Below are 20,215 nucleotides of genomic sequence, written 5' to 3'. Positions count from 1 at the left end.
TATGTAGTCTGCTCCCCCTTTATATGGATAGGGAAGGAACGTCTCCACACATATGTAGTCTGCTCCCCCTTTATATGGATAGGGAAGGAACGTCTCCCCACATATGTAGTCTGCTCCCCCTTTATATGGATAGGGAAGGAACGTCTCCCCCACATATGTAGTCTGCACCCCCTTTATATAGATAGGGAAGGAACGTCTCCCTCACATATGTAGTCTGCACCCCCTTTATATAGATAGGGAAGGAACGTCTCCCCCACATATGTAGTCTGCTCCCCCTTTTTATGGATAGGGAAGGAACGTCTCCCCCACATTTGTAGTCTGCTCCCCTTTATATGGATAGGGAAGGAACGTCTCCCCCACATATGTAGTCTGCTCCCCCTTTTTATGGATAGGGAAGGAACGTCTCCCTCACATATGTAGTCTGCTCCCCCTTTATATGGATAGGGAAGGAACGTCTCCCCCACATATGTAGTCTGCTCCCCCTTTTTATGGATAGGGAAGGAACGTCTCCCTCACATATGTAGTCTGCTCCCCCTTTTTATGGATAGGGAAGGAACGTCTCCCCCACATATGTAGTCTGCACCCCCTTTATATGGATAGGGAAGGAACGTCTCCCCCACATATGTAGTCTGCTCCCCCTTTATATGGATAGGGAAGGAACGTCTCCCCCACATATGTAGTCTGCACCCCCTTTATATGGATAGGGAAGGAACGTCTCCCCCACATATATAGTCTGCACCCCCTTTATATGGATAGGGAAGGAACATCTCCCTCACATATGTAGTCTGCTCCCCCTTTATATGGATAGGGAAGGAACGTCTCCCCCACATATGTAGTCTGCTCCCCCTTTATATGGATAGGGAAGGAACGTCTCCCCCACATATGTAGTCTGCTCCCCCTTTATATGGATAGGGAAGGAACGTCTCCCCCACATATGTAGTCTGCTCCCCCTTTATATGGATAGGGAAGGAACGTCTCCCCACATATGTAGTCTGCTCCCCCTTTATATGGATAGGGAAGGAACGTCTCCCCCACATATGTAGTCTGCACCCCCTTTATATAGATAGGGAAGGAACGTCTCCCTCACATATGTAGTCTGCACCCCCTTTATATAGATAGGGAAGGAACGTCTCCCCCACATATGTAGTCTGCTCCCCCTTTTTATGGATAGGGAAGGAACGTCTCCCCCACATTTGTAGTCTGCTCCCCTTTATATGGATAGGGAAGGAACGTCTCCCCCACATATGTAGTCTGCTCCCCCTTTATATGGATAGGGAAGGAACGTCTCCCCCACATATGTAGTCTGCTCCCCCTTTTTATGGATAGGGAAGGAACGTCTCCCTCACATATGTAGTCTGCTCCCCCTTTTTATGGATAGGGAAGGAACGTCTCCCCCACATATGTAGTCTGCTCCCCCTTTTTATGGATCGGCCACATACTCCTCACAGAGCTGTGTTGGTGGAAGAGGTGCGTTGCTCGTGTATGGGGGTGTTTGTGGTCATTATATAAGTAGAGCGCGGTTTGGTTCTTCTTACGTTCCCTCATTATTAGTTTATTCTGGAAGCCCTCAGAGATGTCCCAGGTGGCTGATATTTGGCTCCGGCTCCATCTTTGTCCTTCGCTCAGCACGCTCCTCAGTCCCGTCCTTATCTCCTACAGGGACTGGAATGTTTGGCACCTTGCGGTCCCATCTGGACCTCTGCGTTTGGCATCTCTCCTACGTTTGATGTGCGTCCAGCTCTGTCCATCCCTGGGGAAGGTCGGAGCCCTCCCGTACAATGACCCCTTTCAGACGCTGGATTTCACATTTTGGGTCCCTTCCCTGAATTCCGCCTTCAGGTGGCCCCAGAGCTCCAGCGGAGGATTTTTCTTCTTTTCTCCCCTCTCAGTGTTTGGATGAAGAAGTCAGCGTTGCTTGTAGGAATGTTCTTTGTTGTCTCTGTCCCGGCGTCCCCCCCTCCCCGTGGGTCAGCTGCCCTCCCCTTGGCCGCCATTGTCCTCCTGCCAATTTCTGGGACGTCTTAGTCACATCTTCCCGGAGATTTGGGTTGTTTTTGAGCCCCTTGCTGCTAGCATTGTACCCCAGACACAGCGGCCCTCCCTGACACCGGTGTCACCTCGTCTGCCGGGAATCTGGTGGAAGAACCAGCAGCGTGGCCCCTCCCCCTAAACTCTCCGAGACGAGAAACCGTTTTGGGTGGAACTCTTGTAGGAAAATTTTATCTTTCTATCCATTTAATGAGGTCAACTGGGTGCAAGGCAGGTGGGTTGGCATTTTTGGGGGTTAAAACAGACAGTGAGGACGTGACATTCCGCCTCTTCGACACCTGTCAATATCTCTCTGAAAAGTGATCCACGGCTATATCGCTTTTCAGAGGGGCACAGTATAGCCAGATGTGTGAATGAGCCCTAAGAAACAATTAATTAAAGTGCTCCTAATCCCTTCCATATCACCAGTGAAGTGACTGGCCTCAGGTGATACACAGAGATGAAACAAATCCTCCTGCATAAGTTGTACCTGTTTATCTGAAGCCCTCTCTTCTCTACAGCCGTTCAAAGTGAGGAATTATAAAGCTTGTCTGAGATTTCAGAAAAAAGGGGGTGGAGAGCTTAAATGACACCCACCCTAGTGCCGGGAGAAGGTCATCTAGAGCCCAGGGCAAACCTGCCAAATTGTCCCCCCCCCCCCCCTGAAGATGTATGAGCATAGTGTGTCAGCGAATATCCCCCCCCCCCCACAAAAAAACAAATTGAGCGCAAATCTGCACGCCTACCCCCTAAGAAGAAATTCCCCCTACTCTCAATATAAATCTACCCCCTGTTGAAATCCCCTTCCCAGCACGAACCATCCCCCCCCCCCCCATAAAAAAAAAAAAATATTCCTCCCTTCTAGTATAAATCATCTACCCTTCAAATTTTTCCTTTGAGCACAAAATCCTCTACCCTACTCCTAATTCCCCCATCCCAGCAAAAATTCTCCCCGACCCCTCATCCTAGTACAAATACCCCCAATCATCCCTGCTAGCACAAATCCACCCCCCCACCTCCCCCCAGCACAAATTCTCCCCAACCCCTCATCCTAGCACAAATGCCCCCAATCATCCCTGCTAGCACAAATCGCCCCTCCCCCCCACCCAAGCACAAATTCTCCCCAACCCCTCATCCTAGCATACAGTATATGCTCCCAATCATCCCTTCTAGCACAAATCCCCCCTCTCCCCCCAGCACAAATTCTCCCCAACCCCTCATCCTAGCACAAATGCCCCTAATCATTCCCCAGTATCCCTGCTAGCACAAATCCCCCTTCTGCCCGCCCCCCCCAAACAAAACCCTCCTAGCACAAATCCCCTTCCCCCTTACCATATTGGCTTTTCTAGCACACCCGCCCCCCCAAATTCCACCTAGCAAAAATCCCCCCCCCAACCTCCTTGTTGCACCCCCCACCTCACATGACACCACAGTGCCCAGGTTAGCTGCCCCTCCTGCCCACCTCTTGTCTCTGCCCTGACCTCCCCACCCTTCACATAGTAACAGAGCTGAGGCTGTCAATCACAGGCTGTGTGCTGATGCTCCCTCCCCTGTCACCATTTTATCTCTTGGTGTCAGGAAATGTGTCAGAAGTTACTTCTGCAGATAGCAGAGGAAGGCCCCTTCCACACTGGCTTTCCGATCAAGTCTGCCTGTCAGTTTTTCAGCACCATGCACTCCTATGGAGTGGCGGAGTGGAGGGCCCTCCCCAAAAAAAAAAAAGATTCCTCCCTCCTAGTACAAGTCATCTATCCTTCAAATTTCTCATTTGAGCACAAATCCTCTACCCCACTCCTAATCCCCCCCCCCCCCAGCACAAATTCTCCCCAACCCCTAAGTAATGAATAATTATGGGGGATTCCTCTCAATATAAATCCACCCCCTGTTGAAATCCCCTTCCCAGCACAAATCTTTGCCCCCCTCCACAAAAAAAAAGATTCCTCCCTCCTAGTACAAATCATCTACCCTTCAAATTTCTCCTTTGAGCACAAATCCTCTACCCCACTACAAATCCTCCCCCCCCCCCCACCCCTCAGCACAAATTCTCCCCAACCCCTTAGTAATGGATGTGTTTGGGGGACTCCTCTCAATATAAATCCGGGTATTACCGAGCGCATGTGCGTTTTCTTTGCGATCCCATGCATCCATGTCTGAGGTTTACAACCACTTTAATATAGATTCCAGGACCACTAAGTAATGAATGTGTATGGGGGGGATTCTATAGGATAAGGATGTGTGACACTGAATGCAGCTCTAAATTCACGCAACTATTCAAAGCAGCATGTCAGTGCGATTTCAGGTGCGACTAGGCTGACATGGCAGTTCCATTGCGAATTGTCATGCTATTTGGACCTGTCAAATCGCACCAATGTGAACGGGGAGCTTAGTGTCCCTTCAAGGACTACCGCTCTTTTATTGAATACTGACCGCAGCTGTCCTCCCGCTCCAATATGTGAGTGATACGGGGCTCCGGATTGGCTGATTCCTCACATTCACATTGCTGCATATTGTACGGATTGAGAAGACGAAGACGTTTGTTTTAGCAGCCGGAAACACTGGAAGCTGCTTTTTGATTGGTCGCTGTGTGCAGCACGGACAGTCTGTGTAGCACTAGTCCTCCGCTGCCTTATACTCACTCCAGGTGGATGCTGGAGGCCGTCGCAGCGATTTGCATTCTTTGGAATTTTTTGCAGACGTTCTACAAGTTCCAACCTGAAATGTTTCATAGTGAATGATACGGAGACATTCGATACAATGTAACCAATAAATAACGCCTAACCTCAGCGATCCAATAGACAAGCTGCTCAGATATTGGCGGTCTGAGGACTCCTCTGATAGGGTGGATATTGGTTATCAATCAGCAGGAATGTGGGCTCCGCCTCGGGAGAGTCTAGAATCAATAGAACTGATAACTAGAAGGCTTTGTATAGATTTCACATTGCATGCGATTTTTAAAGTGCGATTAAGGCCCCTTTCGCACTTGTATGAACTGAAAGTTACGCGGCTTTGCCACGACTTTGACGCGACTTTGGCGCGACTTCGATGCCACTTGAAGTGATGCTTGTGTAATCTTGAGGTCTATTAACCTCAAGTCACATCAAAGTCAGACCAAAGTAGTGCAGGGACTACTTTAAAGTCACTGCTACCTGAAATCGCACAGATATGAATGGTGCTTGCTGGAAATCATGGGGTACGACTTGTCATGCGATTTTGCAGTGCCAAGTCGTAGGACAAGTCGCACAAGTGTGAAAGGGGCCTGAGCCTGCTTTTTTGCATGTTGCACCTAGGGCAGCCCATTCACTTTAATTGCTGGAGGATTCTGTCTCAAGACTATTGTGGCAAAATGGACGTGACATCAAAGCCCGGGTTCACATCAGTGCAATGAGGGAACCGCTAGTGATGTGAACAGGAGTCGCACCGTCTTCCTGTTCAAATCACCTGTGATTCTGCTGCAGTGTGATTTGAGCCATTGATTTTCTATGGCTCAAATCGCACCACATTCGCACCAAAATTGTGCAGGACCCTATTTTTTTTTTTTTTTGCTGCAGCGGAATCAGATCGCATGGTTGTGGACACCCAATTCTGTAAATCGCACTGCGTTTTGCGATCTGATTTTGGGGTGTCGTTAGCTTTGCATGAACGAGGTGAGATTTGCGGTGCGCGAAACACACAGAAATCGCTGGGAATTACGCATCGCACCAGTGTGAACCGTGCCTTACCTGATTTTCTGCATTCACTTCAATGGGCTGCCCAGCGTGCATTTCGCTGCAATTGGCAGTGACCAGTATGAGAGAGTGAGAGCGATAACACCAAATTTAACACACCTGCTCCCCATTCACACCTGAGACCTTGTAACACTAACGAGTCACATGACACCGGGGAGGGAAAATGGCTACTTGGGCCCAATTTGGACATTGTCACTTAGGGGTGTACTGACTTTTGTTGCCAGCGGTTTAGACATTAATGGCTGTGTGTTGAGTTATTTTGAGGGGACAGTAAATTTACACTGTTATACAAGCTGTGCACTCACTACTTTATATTGTAGCAAAGTCTCATTTCTTCAGTGTTGTCACATGAAAAGATAGAATAAAATATTTACAAAAATGTGAGGGGGTGTACTTACTTTTGTGAGATACTGTATATAAAAGATGCAGTAACTAGCTGTGCCATTTTATTTATTTTTTCCAATTTTATTTATTTTTTTTTTAATTTAAGAGCCGGTTCACATTGCAGCGACCCGACTTGCTGTGCACCGCGACCTCGGAGAGACCTGCACGGGCTTCATATCATTGAAGTCAATGCAGGTCGCTCCAGGTCGCCCCAAAGTAGTACAGGACCCTTTTTCTAAGTCGGAGCGACTTGTGTCGCTCCTATTAGAACGGGTCCTGTGCTAATCTATGGCAGGCGACTTGTCAGACGACCAGGTCGCCTGACAAGTCGCCCCAGTGTGAACCGGCTCTAAAAAAAAAAAAAAGAAACAAACAAAAAAGCAAACAGTTTCCACTAACCCACATAACAAAGGTAATAATAACAAAACATCAAAACAATAAACACATAAATACACAACCTAATTAGTGTCGGTTCACACTGATCCGACTCCAAGTCGCCCCGACTTCGGGCGACTAATGAAGTCGCCCGTGCACCGCGACTTTGCAACGACTTCACATAATGGAAGTCAATGCAAGTAGATCCAACTACAAAAAAAAGATGCAGGAACCTTTTTGAGTCGCTTCGATTAGAAGGGTTCCATTGCACAGCATGGACCGCTACTTGTCAGAAGCCCAAGTCGCCTGACAAGTCGGATCAGTGTGAATCGGCACTTAGATTAACTCTGATCAACAAAATCATGAATATATATAAAATATATAAAAAGGAATATAATCAGCAGTATTACCCCATCTTAGTTAAAAAACGTAGAGAGCAGGGTCCTAATTCAGGGATCCTGTGATGAAACCATCATCAAGGGAAATCCCCATAGGTCAGAAAACTGTAATAAAAAAAAAGAAACAAAATAAAAAAGGGGGGGGGGTGGGGTGGCTCAAGAGCGAGAGATAGAAATCCTAAAGGCGGGATACACAAATATAATAAATAAGGCCCACATCAGTTAGAGCCCTTCCCTCCTCTGAATAGATAGACATATTCCATAAGGACCGGGATTTCATATATATCTCCAAGTCTTCCATCCGATTCACCTCCTCTACCTTCCTAAGCCACAGCCCTACTGAAGGGGGCGGTGTCTGTTTCCAAGTAAGGGGGGATACAAGATTTGGCTACAATCAATAGATGACAAAGAACAGATTTCTTATATATTTTAACAGGAATTTTGTAAACGTGCAACAGGAAGAAAGCCGGATCATCTGGAATATTATAATCAGTAAATTTTTTAATTATCTTCCGCACCTCTCCCCAGAAACCCCGTATTTTAGGGCATAACCTGAAAATATGTAGCAATGTCCCACGTTTCTCCTGCCAGCGCCAACATCGATCTGAGGCAAGCTGTGCCATTTTAATGCTGTCCTCAGAATAGCCCCAAGCAGTAGCCTGCAGTGCATGCTGGGACCTTTAGTCTCACCGCATGCTAAGTATACGCTCACCATCTTATCTCCAATCCGTCAGGCACCATCCACTGAAATCACAAATGCAGAAGTGTCGGTTGCTTGTGTACAATGTTTGCTCGTGCACACACCTTTGCTGCTCTCAGTTTCCATAAAGGAGGAACAGAGTCCACCAAGAAAGTCACATAATGGGACACTTTGGTTTATAAAGAAAAAGAGCTTTATTAGAAAAATATTAATTTAAAGTGAAATAGCAGTACTGTAGTGCATAAGCCTTGACATTTTTAGTGATGGTTTTCGATTAATTGATGGATATTTGTAGATCTAGAAAAGGGAGTGTCTTTTTACTATAGGTATATGTAATCCTGATATTCCTCTCATTTTGATTTAATTCTTCCATAAACTCTACCAATTGTAAATTCGATCCAGTCCATATTATTAGTATGTCATCGATGTACCTTAGCAACAAAGCACAGTGGCAAAGGTACATCGCTGAACGGTATACTTGTTCCTCTTCCCAAAGGCCAAGATGGAGGCAGGTGTAGGGATGTGTACTACCAGGGATGAGTACTATATAGTCTTTGTAGCCCTGAGGAAGCGATGGGTGAAACGCGTCGTTACCAAAAAAAAACCCCAATTATATAGTGCTTATCAGACCAGTCACCATATACTTCTCTCCCTCAAGGGATTGCTTTTATACACTTGTCATTTTGTACTGTTTTTATTTTATTTTTGATATAATAAAAACATGAATTTTATTGAATCCTGAATATCCCTCTGTTCGACTTTTCTTTTTCTTTTTACACATAAGTCACTTAATGGGACACTTTGGTTTATAAAGAAATTCCTAGGTGTTAACAACCAACAAGTGAGAGGCACAAGTATGGGCGCACCGTGGGCCCGGCCTACGCCTGCCTCCATCTTGGCCTTTGGGAAGAGGAACAAGTATACCGTTCAGTGATGTACCTTGGCCACTGTGTTTGGTGGTAAGGTACATCGACGACGTACTAATGATATGGACTGGATCGAATGAACAATTGGTAGAGTTTAAGGAAGCATTAAACCAAAATGAGAGGAATATCAGGATTACGTACACCTATAGTGAAAAGACACTCCCTTTTCTAGATCTACAAATATCCATCGATGAAACAAAAATCATCACTAAAGCTTTTAAGGCTTATGCACTACTGCTATTTCACTTTAAAATAATATTTTTTCTAATAAAGCTCTTTTTCTTTATAAACTGAAGTGTCCCTTGAGGGAGAGAAATATATGGTGGCTGGTCTGATAAGCACTATATAATTGGGGGGTCTTTGATGCCGACACGTTTCACCAACCGCTTCCTCAGGGCTATAAAGACCATATAGTATTCATCCCTGGTAGTAGACATGCAAAGAATATTCCCTGGGTGTGCGCCGGGACCATATTATAGGACAACCATCTGATGTTAGTCTTTTATTATCCTTCTAGATGTGTCCAGACAAACATATGGAAAGGTATATGCGAAAAGATCTTGATGGGACAACCATGCGGCAGTGTGTGATGACATGAGCCCACGGGACTTTTCCATTGGGTGTTTGGATTTGCCGATACATATTTGAAAGTGATATAGCCCTATCTACTCTGATTGACATAGGGGGGATGTTTGTAGTGGGGTATTCCATCCACCCCCCCCCCCCTCAACCCTATGGGGCGATCATTTTGACCATTAAGGGACATGCCTCTGTGAGGGAGCTCCTCTTCTATCAAGACCTTTTCACATGTACCCTGCCATATGTTTGTCTGGACACACGTAGAAGGATAATACAAGACTAACATCAGATAGTTGTCCTATAATATGGTCCCGGCGCCCGCCCAGGGAATATTCCTTGCATGTGTACTACTAGGGATGAGTACTATATGGCAAGGTATATGTAAAAAAGGTCTTGATACAAGAGGAGCTCCCTCACAGAGGCCTGTCCCTTTATGATTGAAATTATTGCCCCATAGGGTTGAGGTGGGGTGGATGGATGACCCCGCTACAAACGCCGCCTCTATGTCAGTCAGAGTTGATAGGGCTATATCACTTTCAAATATGGATTGGCAAATCCAAACACCCAATGGATGAGTACTATTATGGTCTTTGTAGCCCTGAGGAAGCGATTGGTGAAACGCGTTGGCACCAAAGACCCCCAATTATATAGTGCTTATCAGACCAGTCACCATATACTTCTCTCCCTCAGGGGATTATTTTTATACATTTGTCATTTTGTACTGTTTTTATATTTTTTTTTTGATATAACAAAAACATGGATTTTATTGAATCATGAATATCCCTCTGTTTGGCCTGTACAGTCAGACTTTTCTCTTTCTTTTTACACATATACAATTGTGGATGATGGCCACATGTGTCACAGGTATCTTTATAATTATGTGACTTACTTGGCTGATTCTGTGCCTTCTCTTTATTTATGCTTTTCTCTGTCACATGGAGTGCACCATCATTTTGACCGTGATTGGTCATGGTGATAGGTTGATACAACTGCGGCAGACTACCTACTATGTGTCGGCTCTTTCTGTATGCGGTTGATCCGAGTAGACTAATCCTTTAATTGCTCTCAGTCAGTGCCAGGGCAAGGTCATCCAGCGCCCAGGGCAACCGCCCCTCCTGCCCAACTCTTGTCCCAGCCCTGCTCTCATTTTCCATTTAAATTAAAAACTTTTTTTTCTTTTCTATTGCAGCCCAGAAAATCGCAAGACTGAAAACAAACTGCGACGCTCGCAAGCTGCAGACACGTGGAGGAACCTTGTAGCTGCTCATCACATCCCACTGTAGGAAAAGGAAGATGGCGGAGAAGTGCGGAGACGGCGTGCTGGTAGGACAGGTTCTCTATTGTAACAGACGCACTGCACTCCATGATTATATTTATATTTTTCTTTTTGCTGCATATAGACGTATAAGTCGTCTGCTGTGACCTAGCAGATACGCCCCTCCTTTCAGGAACCTTTATTGACGAGTTATTTTTACGGCGCTAATAATGGCGGCCTTATTTTCGCCGCAGATCTGAACACAGATAACGCACTAGAAGCAAAACGTAGAAAGTCTAACTTTATTCTGATTCTTATTTTATAAAATTATTGACACGTTTCAGGGCTCAGAGTCCCCCTTCATCAGGGCTCGGTACTTCTGTACCAGACTGATAGAATTGGAGGGATCCGGAGGATGATTGTCATTGTCACTGATCTTCTATTTGGTGTCACCTTTCATTTTCAGTTGAATGTTGATGTGTCATCTGACCCACCCCATGCAGCCTTTACTCTATAAAGCCAGAAGCCTCAGTCATAGTTTATTGCTGCAGGTGAGAGGGCATCGGGCGGCTTCCACAATATAGGAAAGAATTGTGTTCAAATGATTCTAAAAAGGGAGCGGCTTCTCCTTTTATTATAGCTCTGAGCCCATGTGAGCTCCATCTGCTTCAGGATCTAATTGAAGGAAATTGAGTTTGTCAACTCCATATAGTGAACTTGGTGTTGAGTTGTTCACTTTAAGGTCATCACAGAGAACAAGAGGGCACTCTTTACATCTAGAGGAAAACAGATTTTGTCTCCAAATACGGAAAGGTTTCTTCACAGTTAGAGCTGTGAAAATGTGGAATAGACTCCCTCCAGAGGTGGATCTGGGCAGCTCACTAGATTGCTATAAGAAAGGCCTGGATTATTTCCTAGGTGTACTTAATATAAATGGGTACTGATATTTATAGGTAAAGTTGATCGAGGGAATATCCGATTTCCTCTCGGGGGATCAGGAAGGAATTTTTTCCCCTGCTGTAGTAAATTGGATCATTCTTTGCTGGGGTTTTTCACCTTCCTCTGGATCAACTGCGGGTATAGGATTGTGTATATGGGATTGTATGGTTGGGTTTTCTTTACTGTTTTTTTTTTTTTTTTTTTTTATTGGTTGAGCCAGATGGACTTGTGTCTTTTTTCAGCCTGACTAACTATGTAACTATTTACCGCACACCCGCTGCATGTGCGTCTTGATCCGAGGCCGGGGTGAACCCGACACATTTCATTAGCACTCTCGGCCAGCTTGCTGTCAGCATGGACGCTGCACAAGGGTTTTCCATCCTACAATGATATGAATATTTTCTTTTTATCGGACATCTAGCTTTAAACCATTAACCACTTTACCACCGGAGGATTTTGCTGTCTTACGTCCAGGCCACTTTTTGCGATTCGGCACTGTGCGACTTTAACTGACAATTGCGCGGTCATGCAACGCTGTACCCAAACGAAATTGACGTCCTTTTTTTCCCACAAACAGAGCTTTCTTTTGGTGGTATTTGATCACCTGTGCGATTTTTACTTTTTGCGCTATAAACAAAAAAATAGCAAAAAATTTTGAAAAAATAACAATATTTTTCACATTTTTTTATATGAAATTCCCCCCCAAAAAATGTAAAAATCAAATTTTTTTATCATTTTTGGCCAATTTGTTTTCTGCTACATATTTTTGGTAAAAAAAATCACAATTAGCATATTTTGATTGGTTTGCTCAAAAGTTATTGCGTTTACTAACTAAGGGAAAGATTTCTGGTGTTTTTTTTTTTAACGAGTAATGGCGGCGACTGCGACATTGCGGCGGACAGATCAGACCCTTGACTGACATTTTTGACACTTTTGGGGTTACCAGTGACATTACTACAGTAATCAGTGCTATAAATATGCACTGTTACTGTAAAAATGACACTGGCAGGGAAGGGGTTAATTTTATTGGAGAGGGAGGGGTTAATGTATGCCTGGTGCTTACTGACGTGTGTGGGGGGAGGTGACTGAGTGACACAGGGACAGATCTCAGGTTGAGCTATGCTGAACCCTGCCGTCTGACCCTGCCTGTCACTTAGGAGATCCGCCCTCTCTGTTTACACAAGCGGGCGGATCTCCACACTCGATTCCCCGACGATCGGGGAAGAGCAGCGGCGATCGCCGCTGCTCCTCCCCTGGCCCGACTCCCGCTGTGACTGAACACAGCGGGAGCGAGCCTCCGGTGGCGCACGCGCCGCCCACAAGAGGAGGAGTCCAGCGACGTAGGTCTACGTCGCTGGACGATAACGAGCCACATTGCTGCAGTAGCAGCAATGTGAGCAGACGGCAAGTGGTTAAACATATTTGGGGCCTGTGAGCTCCCTTTTCCTGCGTATGTGCTCCCCATACTCTTGAGTACATCATTATAGGCTCTGTGGCATGGCCGATGAATTATAATCTGGTATTTTTTATTAAGGGTATATATATATATATTTTTTTTTGAGAAAGCCTGCTACACATCTGGATCCTGAGGAAGCCCTAAATGTGGGTGAAACGCGTTGACCAATTGCATTGTGGGATGTGCTGTAATACACCTTTTAGATATTATTGTTTTTATTATCGTGTCTTTAATAAAATTTAAATTTTTATAATATGTATTTCTAATTGCTAGCCTTTGGGCACATTAAAATCCCAATTTTCCTCATCTACAGGATTCTACCTGTGAGACTTCGTTTACTTTTGGCATTCATTAGCATGAGTCCGCCTTTATTCTTAATCGGCACACTAAACAGAGTGACGTTGGGCCAGTTCCTGATGAACCAGACAAAAATTGATCAGCGGGTGACCAGCTTCCCAGTCCCTGCTGAAGAAAACCATCCCCACAACATGATGTTGTGTTCAGAGAGTCAGCCCATTCATTTCAAAGGCAAGCGATGTGTCGGAACTTGCGTAAAACGCGCAGAAACGCACATGCACTCAGTTGCACCTGTAGGTGTGAACCTCACCTTAATATACCATAACCACAGTAGGACACCCTCCCATGTGCGATGTATAACATGGATGGTGGCATCGGGGCAGGACTGGGCCAGGGGGCAGGGGGGCAATTGCCCCCTGGGCTGCTCTGATGCCCCGTAAAAAGGCTGCACCGCTTCTGACACAGACATGCCTAAAGGATTCCTGGTGAAGAGAAGTGAAAAGTCCCCACCGCTGACCTACACAAGGTCAAGGACAGAGCACAGCCCCCCCCCCCAGCATGGATGGTGTAAACTGTGTCTGAGCCAAGGTCAGTTTTATGCCCCACTGGAGACTCTCCTTCCCCCGGGCCAGCCCCAACTGAGCTGTCTCAGCTGCCCTCAACCGCCCCCTGCTGGCCAGATCGGAACCCGGATTTGGCCGGGACTTTTTTTCTCCATTTCATGCACAGGGGGGGTCAGCCCATTCATTTCAAAGGCAAGCGATGTGTCGGAACTTGCGTAAAACGTGCAGAAATGCCCATACACTCAGTTGCACCTGTAGGTGTGATCCTCACCTTAATATACCATAACCACAGTAGGACACCCTCCCATGTGCGATGTATAACATGGATGGTGGCATCAGAGGAGGACTGGGGCAGGGGGGAAATTGCCCCCTGGGCTGCTCTGATGCCCCGTAAAAAGGCTGCACCGCTTCTGACACAGACATGCCTAAAGGATTCCTGGTGAAGAGAAGTGAAAAGTCCCCACCGCTGACCTACACAAGGTCAAGGACAAGGACAGAGCACAGCTCACCCCCCCCCCCCCCCCCCAGCATGGATGGTGTAAACTGTATCTGAGCCAAGGCCAGTTTTATGCCCCACTGGAGACTCTCCTTCCTTCGGGCCAGCCCCAACCGAGCTATCTCAGCTGCCCTCAACCGCCCCCTGCTGGCCAGATTGGGAACCTGGATTTGGCCTGTGAGCAGAGAGTACCTGGAGTGGAGCTTCAGCCTGGAATGGGGGTCAGAGGAGGCTGGGAAGAGGAAAAGTGGGAGGGGGGCCAAGTTGCTGCACCATGGGCCTCTGGTTTGCACTTGCCCCCTGGGCCGAAGGTTGCCAGTCAGCCCCTGGGTGGCATCTACTATGCAAATGGCAAGCTTAAAGAGGAAGTAAACCTTCCTCTGCAAGTTGTACCTATAGGTAAGCCTATGATAAGGCTTACCTATAGGTACTGTAAATATCTCCTAAACATGTACCGTTTAGGAGATATTTACCTTACATGCAGCCAGTGACGTCACTGGCGCATGCGCTCTGAAGGAACGGCCGCTGGTGCCGTTTCTTCGGAGCCCCGTGTGGTGACTGTCGACTCCCGCGCGCCTTGCGCGGGAGTGACGTCACCGCGGCTCCGGCCAATCAGATGGCCGGATGCCGCGATCCCGGAAGACAGGCGACTAGACATGTCGCCCATCATAGAGGTAAGCGAGCTGCACGGCGGGGGCTCGTTCTGAGGTAAGTATTTGATAATGAGCTAGTATGCAATGCATACTAGCTCATTATGTCTTTCTCTTTCAGGATGAAAAGAAAAAAAAATATTTTTTTTTTTCGGTTTACAACCTCTTTAAGCCTCCATTCACACCTGGTAAGCTCCGATCAAAGCAAGTGTTTTCCTTATACTGTACGTTGTACATTATGTATTTAGCTAGCGTCGGTGTGTATGCAGCTCCTGGGTGGGACGAGAGGAGGAGGAGATCAGAAGATAGAGCTTCGGGCACAAGAATGCACAGAAAACACTCATCTCACCCATTTACAGGTGCTTTCTTTGAATTTTTTGGGTCCAAAACGCGTGATACCGCTCCAAAAAGAGCTCATGTAACGATTTGAGCGACTGAGCGCAGAGATGTGAATATCCTCATTGAAAAGAATGGGATTCCTATTACACATAGACGCAAAAACTAAATGAGGGCTAAAAGCAGGTGCACCAGTGCCCCCATCCTTCACTTTAGTAGGGTCCAGAAATGAGCAGAGTACAGGCTGAGCACCAAGACACCACGGTGCGCCCATCTACATCGGGCCCCAGTGTGATCCCTCCATGGTGGGGGATCTCCTCGTACAGGAAGTTATGTCAGCTGTGGACAATGCTTTGCATATTTCTGCACATAGCGCAGTGCGTTCAGTAATGTATACATGAGGGATGTGTCATGTTTAACCCCTCCAGTGCAGAAAGAGATAGCGAGGGAAAGTGTTGTCTTCGGTCTTTACTATATATATAGAATGGTTATAAAGCTATTATTAGACAGAGGTGCGCCTTTCGTCCTTGGAATACGACATCCGCAACGTCTCCTGTTGAATCTTATGTAACTTCTCTGACATCCATAGAGCAAGAGAAATGCATTCACTCTCCTCTATTATGTATCAAGATTCATTTTTAATTTTCTATCCAGCACAGCCCCAAGCTGAGAGGGTTTTTATTGCAGTTACTGCATATGGAGGGAACAGATCTGGAGGAGATCATGTATGTGTGGATAGAGATATGAAGGGAAAATGTTCTCCTCCAGATCTACTCCCTCCGTTTATCCATCTACACATAGATGACCTCCACCAGATCTTCTCCTTCCATATCTCCATCCACACATACATAAATCTCATCTCGTCCAGATCTGCTCCCTCCATATCTCCATCCACACATACATGACCTCCTCCAGATCTGCTCCCGCCATATCTCCATCCACACATACATAAATCTGATCTCCTCCAAATTTGCTCCCTCAATATCTCCATCCACACATACATGACCTTCTCTAGAGCTACTCCCTCCATATCTCCATCCACAACATACATGATCTTCTCCAGATCTGCTCCCTCCATATCTCCATCCACACATACATGACCTCCTCCAGATCTGCTCCCGCCATATCTCCATCCACACATACATACTGTAAATCTGATCTCCTCCAAATTTGCTCCCTCAATATCTCCATCCACACATACATGACCTTCTCTAGAGCTACTCCCTCCATATCTCCATCCACAACATACATGATCTCCTCCAGATCTGCTCCCTCGATATCTCAATCCACACATACATGACCTCCTCTAGATCTACTTCCTCCATATTTCTATACACACATACATGATCTCCTCCAGATCTGCTCCTTTCATGTCTCCATCCACACATACACGATCTCCAGATCTGCTCCCTCCATATTTCCATCCACACATACATGGTCTCCTCCAGATCTACTCCCTTCATATCTCCATCCACGCATACATGATCTCCTACAGATCTACTCCCTCCATACCTTCATCCACACATACATGATCTCCTCCAGATATACTCCCTCCATATCTCCATCCACACATACATAAATCTGATCCCCTCCAGATCTGCTCCCTCAATATCTCCATCCACACATACATGACCTTCTCTAGAGCTACTCCCTCCATATCTCCATCCACACATACATGATCTCCTCCAGATCTGCTCCCTCGATATCTCCATCCACACATACATGACCTCCTCTAGATCTACTTCCTCCATATTTCTATACACACATACATGACCACCTCTAGATCTGCTTCTTCCATGTCTCCATGCACACATACATGATCTCCATCAGATCTGCTCCCTCGATATCTCCATCCACACATACATGATCTCCAGATCTGCTCCCTCGATATCTCCATCCACACATACATGACCTCCTCTAGATCTACTTCCTCCATATTTCTATACACACATACATGATCTCCTCCAGATCTGCTCCCTCCATATCTTCATCTGCACATACACGATCTCCAGATCTGCTCCCTCCATATTTCCATCCACACATACATGGTCTCCTCCAGATCTACTCCTTCCATATCTCCATCCACACATACATGATCTCCTCCAGATCTGCTCCTTCTATATCTCCATCCACACATACATGATCTCCTCCAGATCTGCTCCTTCTATATCTCCATCCACACATTCATGATCTCCTCCAGATCTGCTCCTTCTATATCTCCATCCACACATACATGATCTCCTCCAGATCTGCTCCTTCTATATCTCCATCCACACATTCATGATCTCCTTCAGATATACTCCCTCCACACATACATGATCTTCTCCAGATATACTCCCCCCATATCTCCATTCACGCATACATGACCTCCTCCAGATCTGCTCCTTCCATATCTCCATCCACACATACATGATCTCCTCCAGATATTCCCCCTCCATATCTCCATCCACACATACATGATCTCCTCCAGATATTCCCCCTCCATATCTCCAGCCACACATACATGATCTCCTCCAGATATGCTCCCTCCATATCTCCATCCACACATACATGATCTCCTCCAGATCTGCTCCCTTGTTGGCATGGTCCACAGCCAATGGACACTGCTAAGAGATGTTTATCAGCTTATAGTGGCTAGCAGTAATCATTGTGTTCTGCCAGCCAGGAAGGCTCCCCGGAGGGATTCTCTCATCAACACTGATTTTTGTTGATGGTGGAATCAAGCGATTTTCTTTCCTTCCATCCATGGTAGAAGGAAGAAGATCGAGTCATCAATGGGTTGCTTTAGGTTTAGGGTCATTAAACAAGAAAAGTCTTTAACTTTGCCTCTGCATCTGCAATGGTGTCCGCATAGATAAATCAACATGATTATTTTGTAGATCATTCAATGCAACAAATTGAAACAAATAAAAATCACAAACCAAAAACCATCTATTAGACTGGTTTAGTAAACTCTTTAACCATTTGACTCTGCCAAGTCAACCAGCCCTGACCAGAGTGTCAGAGAGCTGAAATATCTGTAATACAGATAAATAAACAATCTAATACAACAATTGTAATAGATTGTTTAGACTTATAATTGATTGTATTTTCAGCCTTGTTGCCTCTCCCCCTTCATCGGTCTTTCTCATCTCTTCCTCTAGAGAAGCTACTTCCCCTCTTGGCTGCTATCTAGTCCTCAGCTTTTTATTGCTGGAATTGCTGTAAAAAATGGACTAACATTTGATTAAAAGTTGGCTCAGGGTCTCTCCGTCTTTTTGGGGTCTTGTACTACCACCAGCCACAGTGGCAGTTTGTAGGCCCTCTGCAGTGACTGGTAAGTAGTTTCTGTGAGTTTGCCATTTCATTTATCCATTCTCTGAAAAATATTTGCTTTGGAAGTGTTCATTCTGATCTTTGTTTGAGGCTTTGTCATTCCTCTTTGTTGAGCATTTTGGATGGACAGGACGCTGATCAGTTGTTGTAGTTCTTGTGGTTTGGATTGACCCTTGGTGAACAGCAAGGCTTTATGGTGGAATGTTTTGGGGCATGGAGCGCTCAGTCTGTGCAGGATCAGGGTCTGTCTATCTTTTTGGGGTCTTTTACTACCACCTGGTACTGGGCCAGTTTGTAGTATCTCTGCAGTGACTGGTAAGTTTTTAGTTTCTGGGAGTTTGCCATTTAATTTCTCTATTCTCCGAAATATAGTTTCTTTGGAAGTGTTCATTCTGACCTTTATTTGAGGCTTTGTCATTCCTCATTGTTGGGCGTTTTGGATGGACAGGAGACTGATCAGTTGTTGTAGTTCTTGTGGTTTGGATTGACCCTTGGTGAACAGCAAGGCTTTATGGTGGAATGTGTTGGGGCATGGAGCGTTCAGTCTGTGCAGGATCAGGGACTGTCTATCTTTTTGGGGTCTTTTACTACCACCAGGTGCTTGGCCAGTTTGTAGTCTCTCTGCAGTGCCAGGAAAGTTGTTGGTTTCTGGGAGTTTGCCATTTAATTTCTCCATTCTCCGAAATATATTTTCTTTGGAAGTGTTCATTCTGACCTTTATTTGAGGCTTTGTCATTCCTCATTGTTGGGCATTTTGGATGGACAGGACAGTGATCAGTTGTTGTAGCTCTTGTGGTTTGGATTGGCCCTTGGTGAACAGCAAGGCTTTATGGTGGTATGTGTTGGGACATGGAGCGCTCAGTCTGTGCAGGATCAGGGTCTGTCTATCTTTCTGGGGTCTTTTACTTCCACCAGGTACTGGGCCAGTTTGTAGTCTCTCTGTAGTGACTGGTAAGTAGTTAGTTTCTGGGAGATTGCCATTTAATTTCTCCATTCTCCAAAATATATATCTTCTTTGGAAGTGTTCATTCTGACCTTTGTTTGAGGCTTTGTCATTCCTCATTGTTGATGTTTTGGATGGACAGGACAGTGATCAGTTGTTTTAGTTCTTGTGGTTTGGATTGACCCTTGGTGAACAGCAAGGCTTTATGGTGGTATGTGTTGGGGCATGGAGCGCTCAGTCTGTGAAGGATCAGTGTCTGTCTATCTTTTTGGGGTCTTGTACTACCACCAGGTACTGGGCCAGTTTGTAGTCTCTCTGTAGTGACTGGTAAGTAGTTAGTTTCTGTGAGTTTGCCGTTTCATTTCTACATTCTTCGAAATATATTTTCTTTGGAAGTGTTCAATCTGACCTTTATTTGAGGCTTTGTCATTCCTCTTTGTTGGGCGTTTTGGATGGACAGGACACTGATCTGTTGTTGTAGTTCTTGTGGTTTGGATTGACCCTTGGTGAACAGCAAGCTTTATGGTGGTATGTGTTGGGGGATGGAGCGCTCAGTCTGTGCAGTCTGTGTAGGATCAGGGTCTGTCTATCTTTTTGGGGTCTTTTACTACCACCAGGTATTGGGCCAGTTTGTAGTCTCTCAGCAGTGACTGGAAAGTAGTTAGTTTCTGGGAGTTTACCATATAATTTCTCCATTCTTTGACATATGTTTTCTTGAAATTGTTCATTCTGACTTTTATTTGAGGTTTTGTCAGTCCTGATTGTTGGGCATTTTGGATGGACAGGACACTGATGAGTTGTTGGGGCCTCATGGTTTGGACTGGTCCTTGGGGACCAGTAAGGATTTCTG

At 45.7% G+C, this 20,215-nt stretch overlaps 1 protein-coding gene across 1 annotated transcript in view; it reads left to right on the top strand.

Annotated features, from left to right (window-relative positions):
* Positions 1–10,307: 10,307 nt before the first annotated feature.
* The window catches only part of SLC6A9 (solute carrier family 6 member 9), a 161,360-nt gene continuing 151,452 nt past the window's right edge, over positions 10,308–20,215 (top strand). The window contains exon 1 of the mRNA XM_082265260.1: positions 10,308–10,438. Within this exon, the coding sequence (XP_082121386.1) occupies positions 10,409–10,438 (30 nt within the window). The 5' untranslated portion in view covers positions 10,308–10,408. The remainder of the gene's footprint in view (positions 10,439–20,215) is intronic.

This window comes from Pelophylax lessonae (genome assembly GCF_965119305.1).
Source record: "Pelophylax lessonae genome assembly, chromosome: 8".
In the NCBI taxonomy this organism is placed as follows: Eukaryota; Metazoa; Chordata; class Amphibia; order Anura; family Ranidae; genus Pelophylax; species Pelophylax lessonae.
Note: the sequence above shows the minus strand (reverse complement) of the source record. Positions and strands in the feature narration are given on the sequence as shown.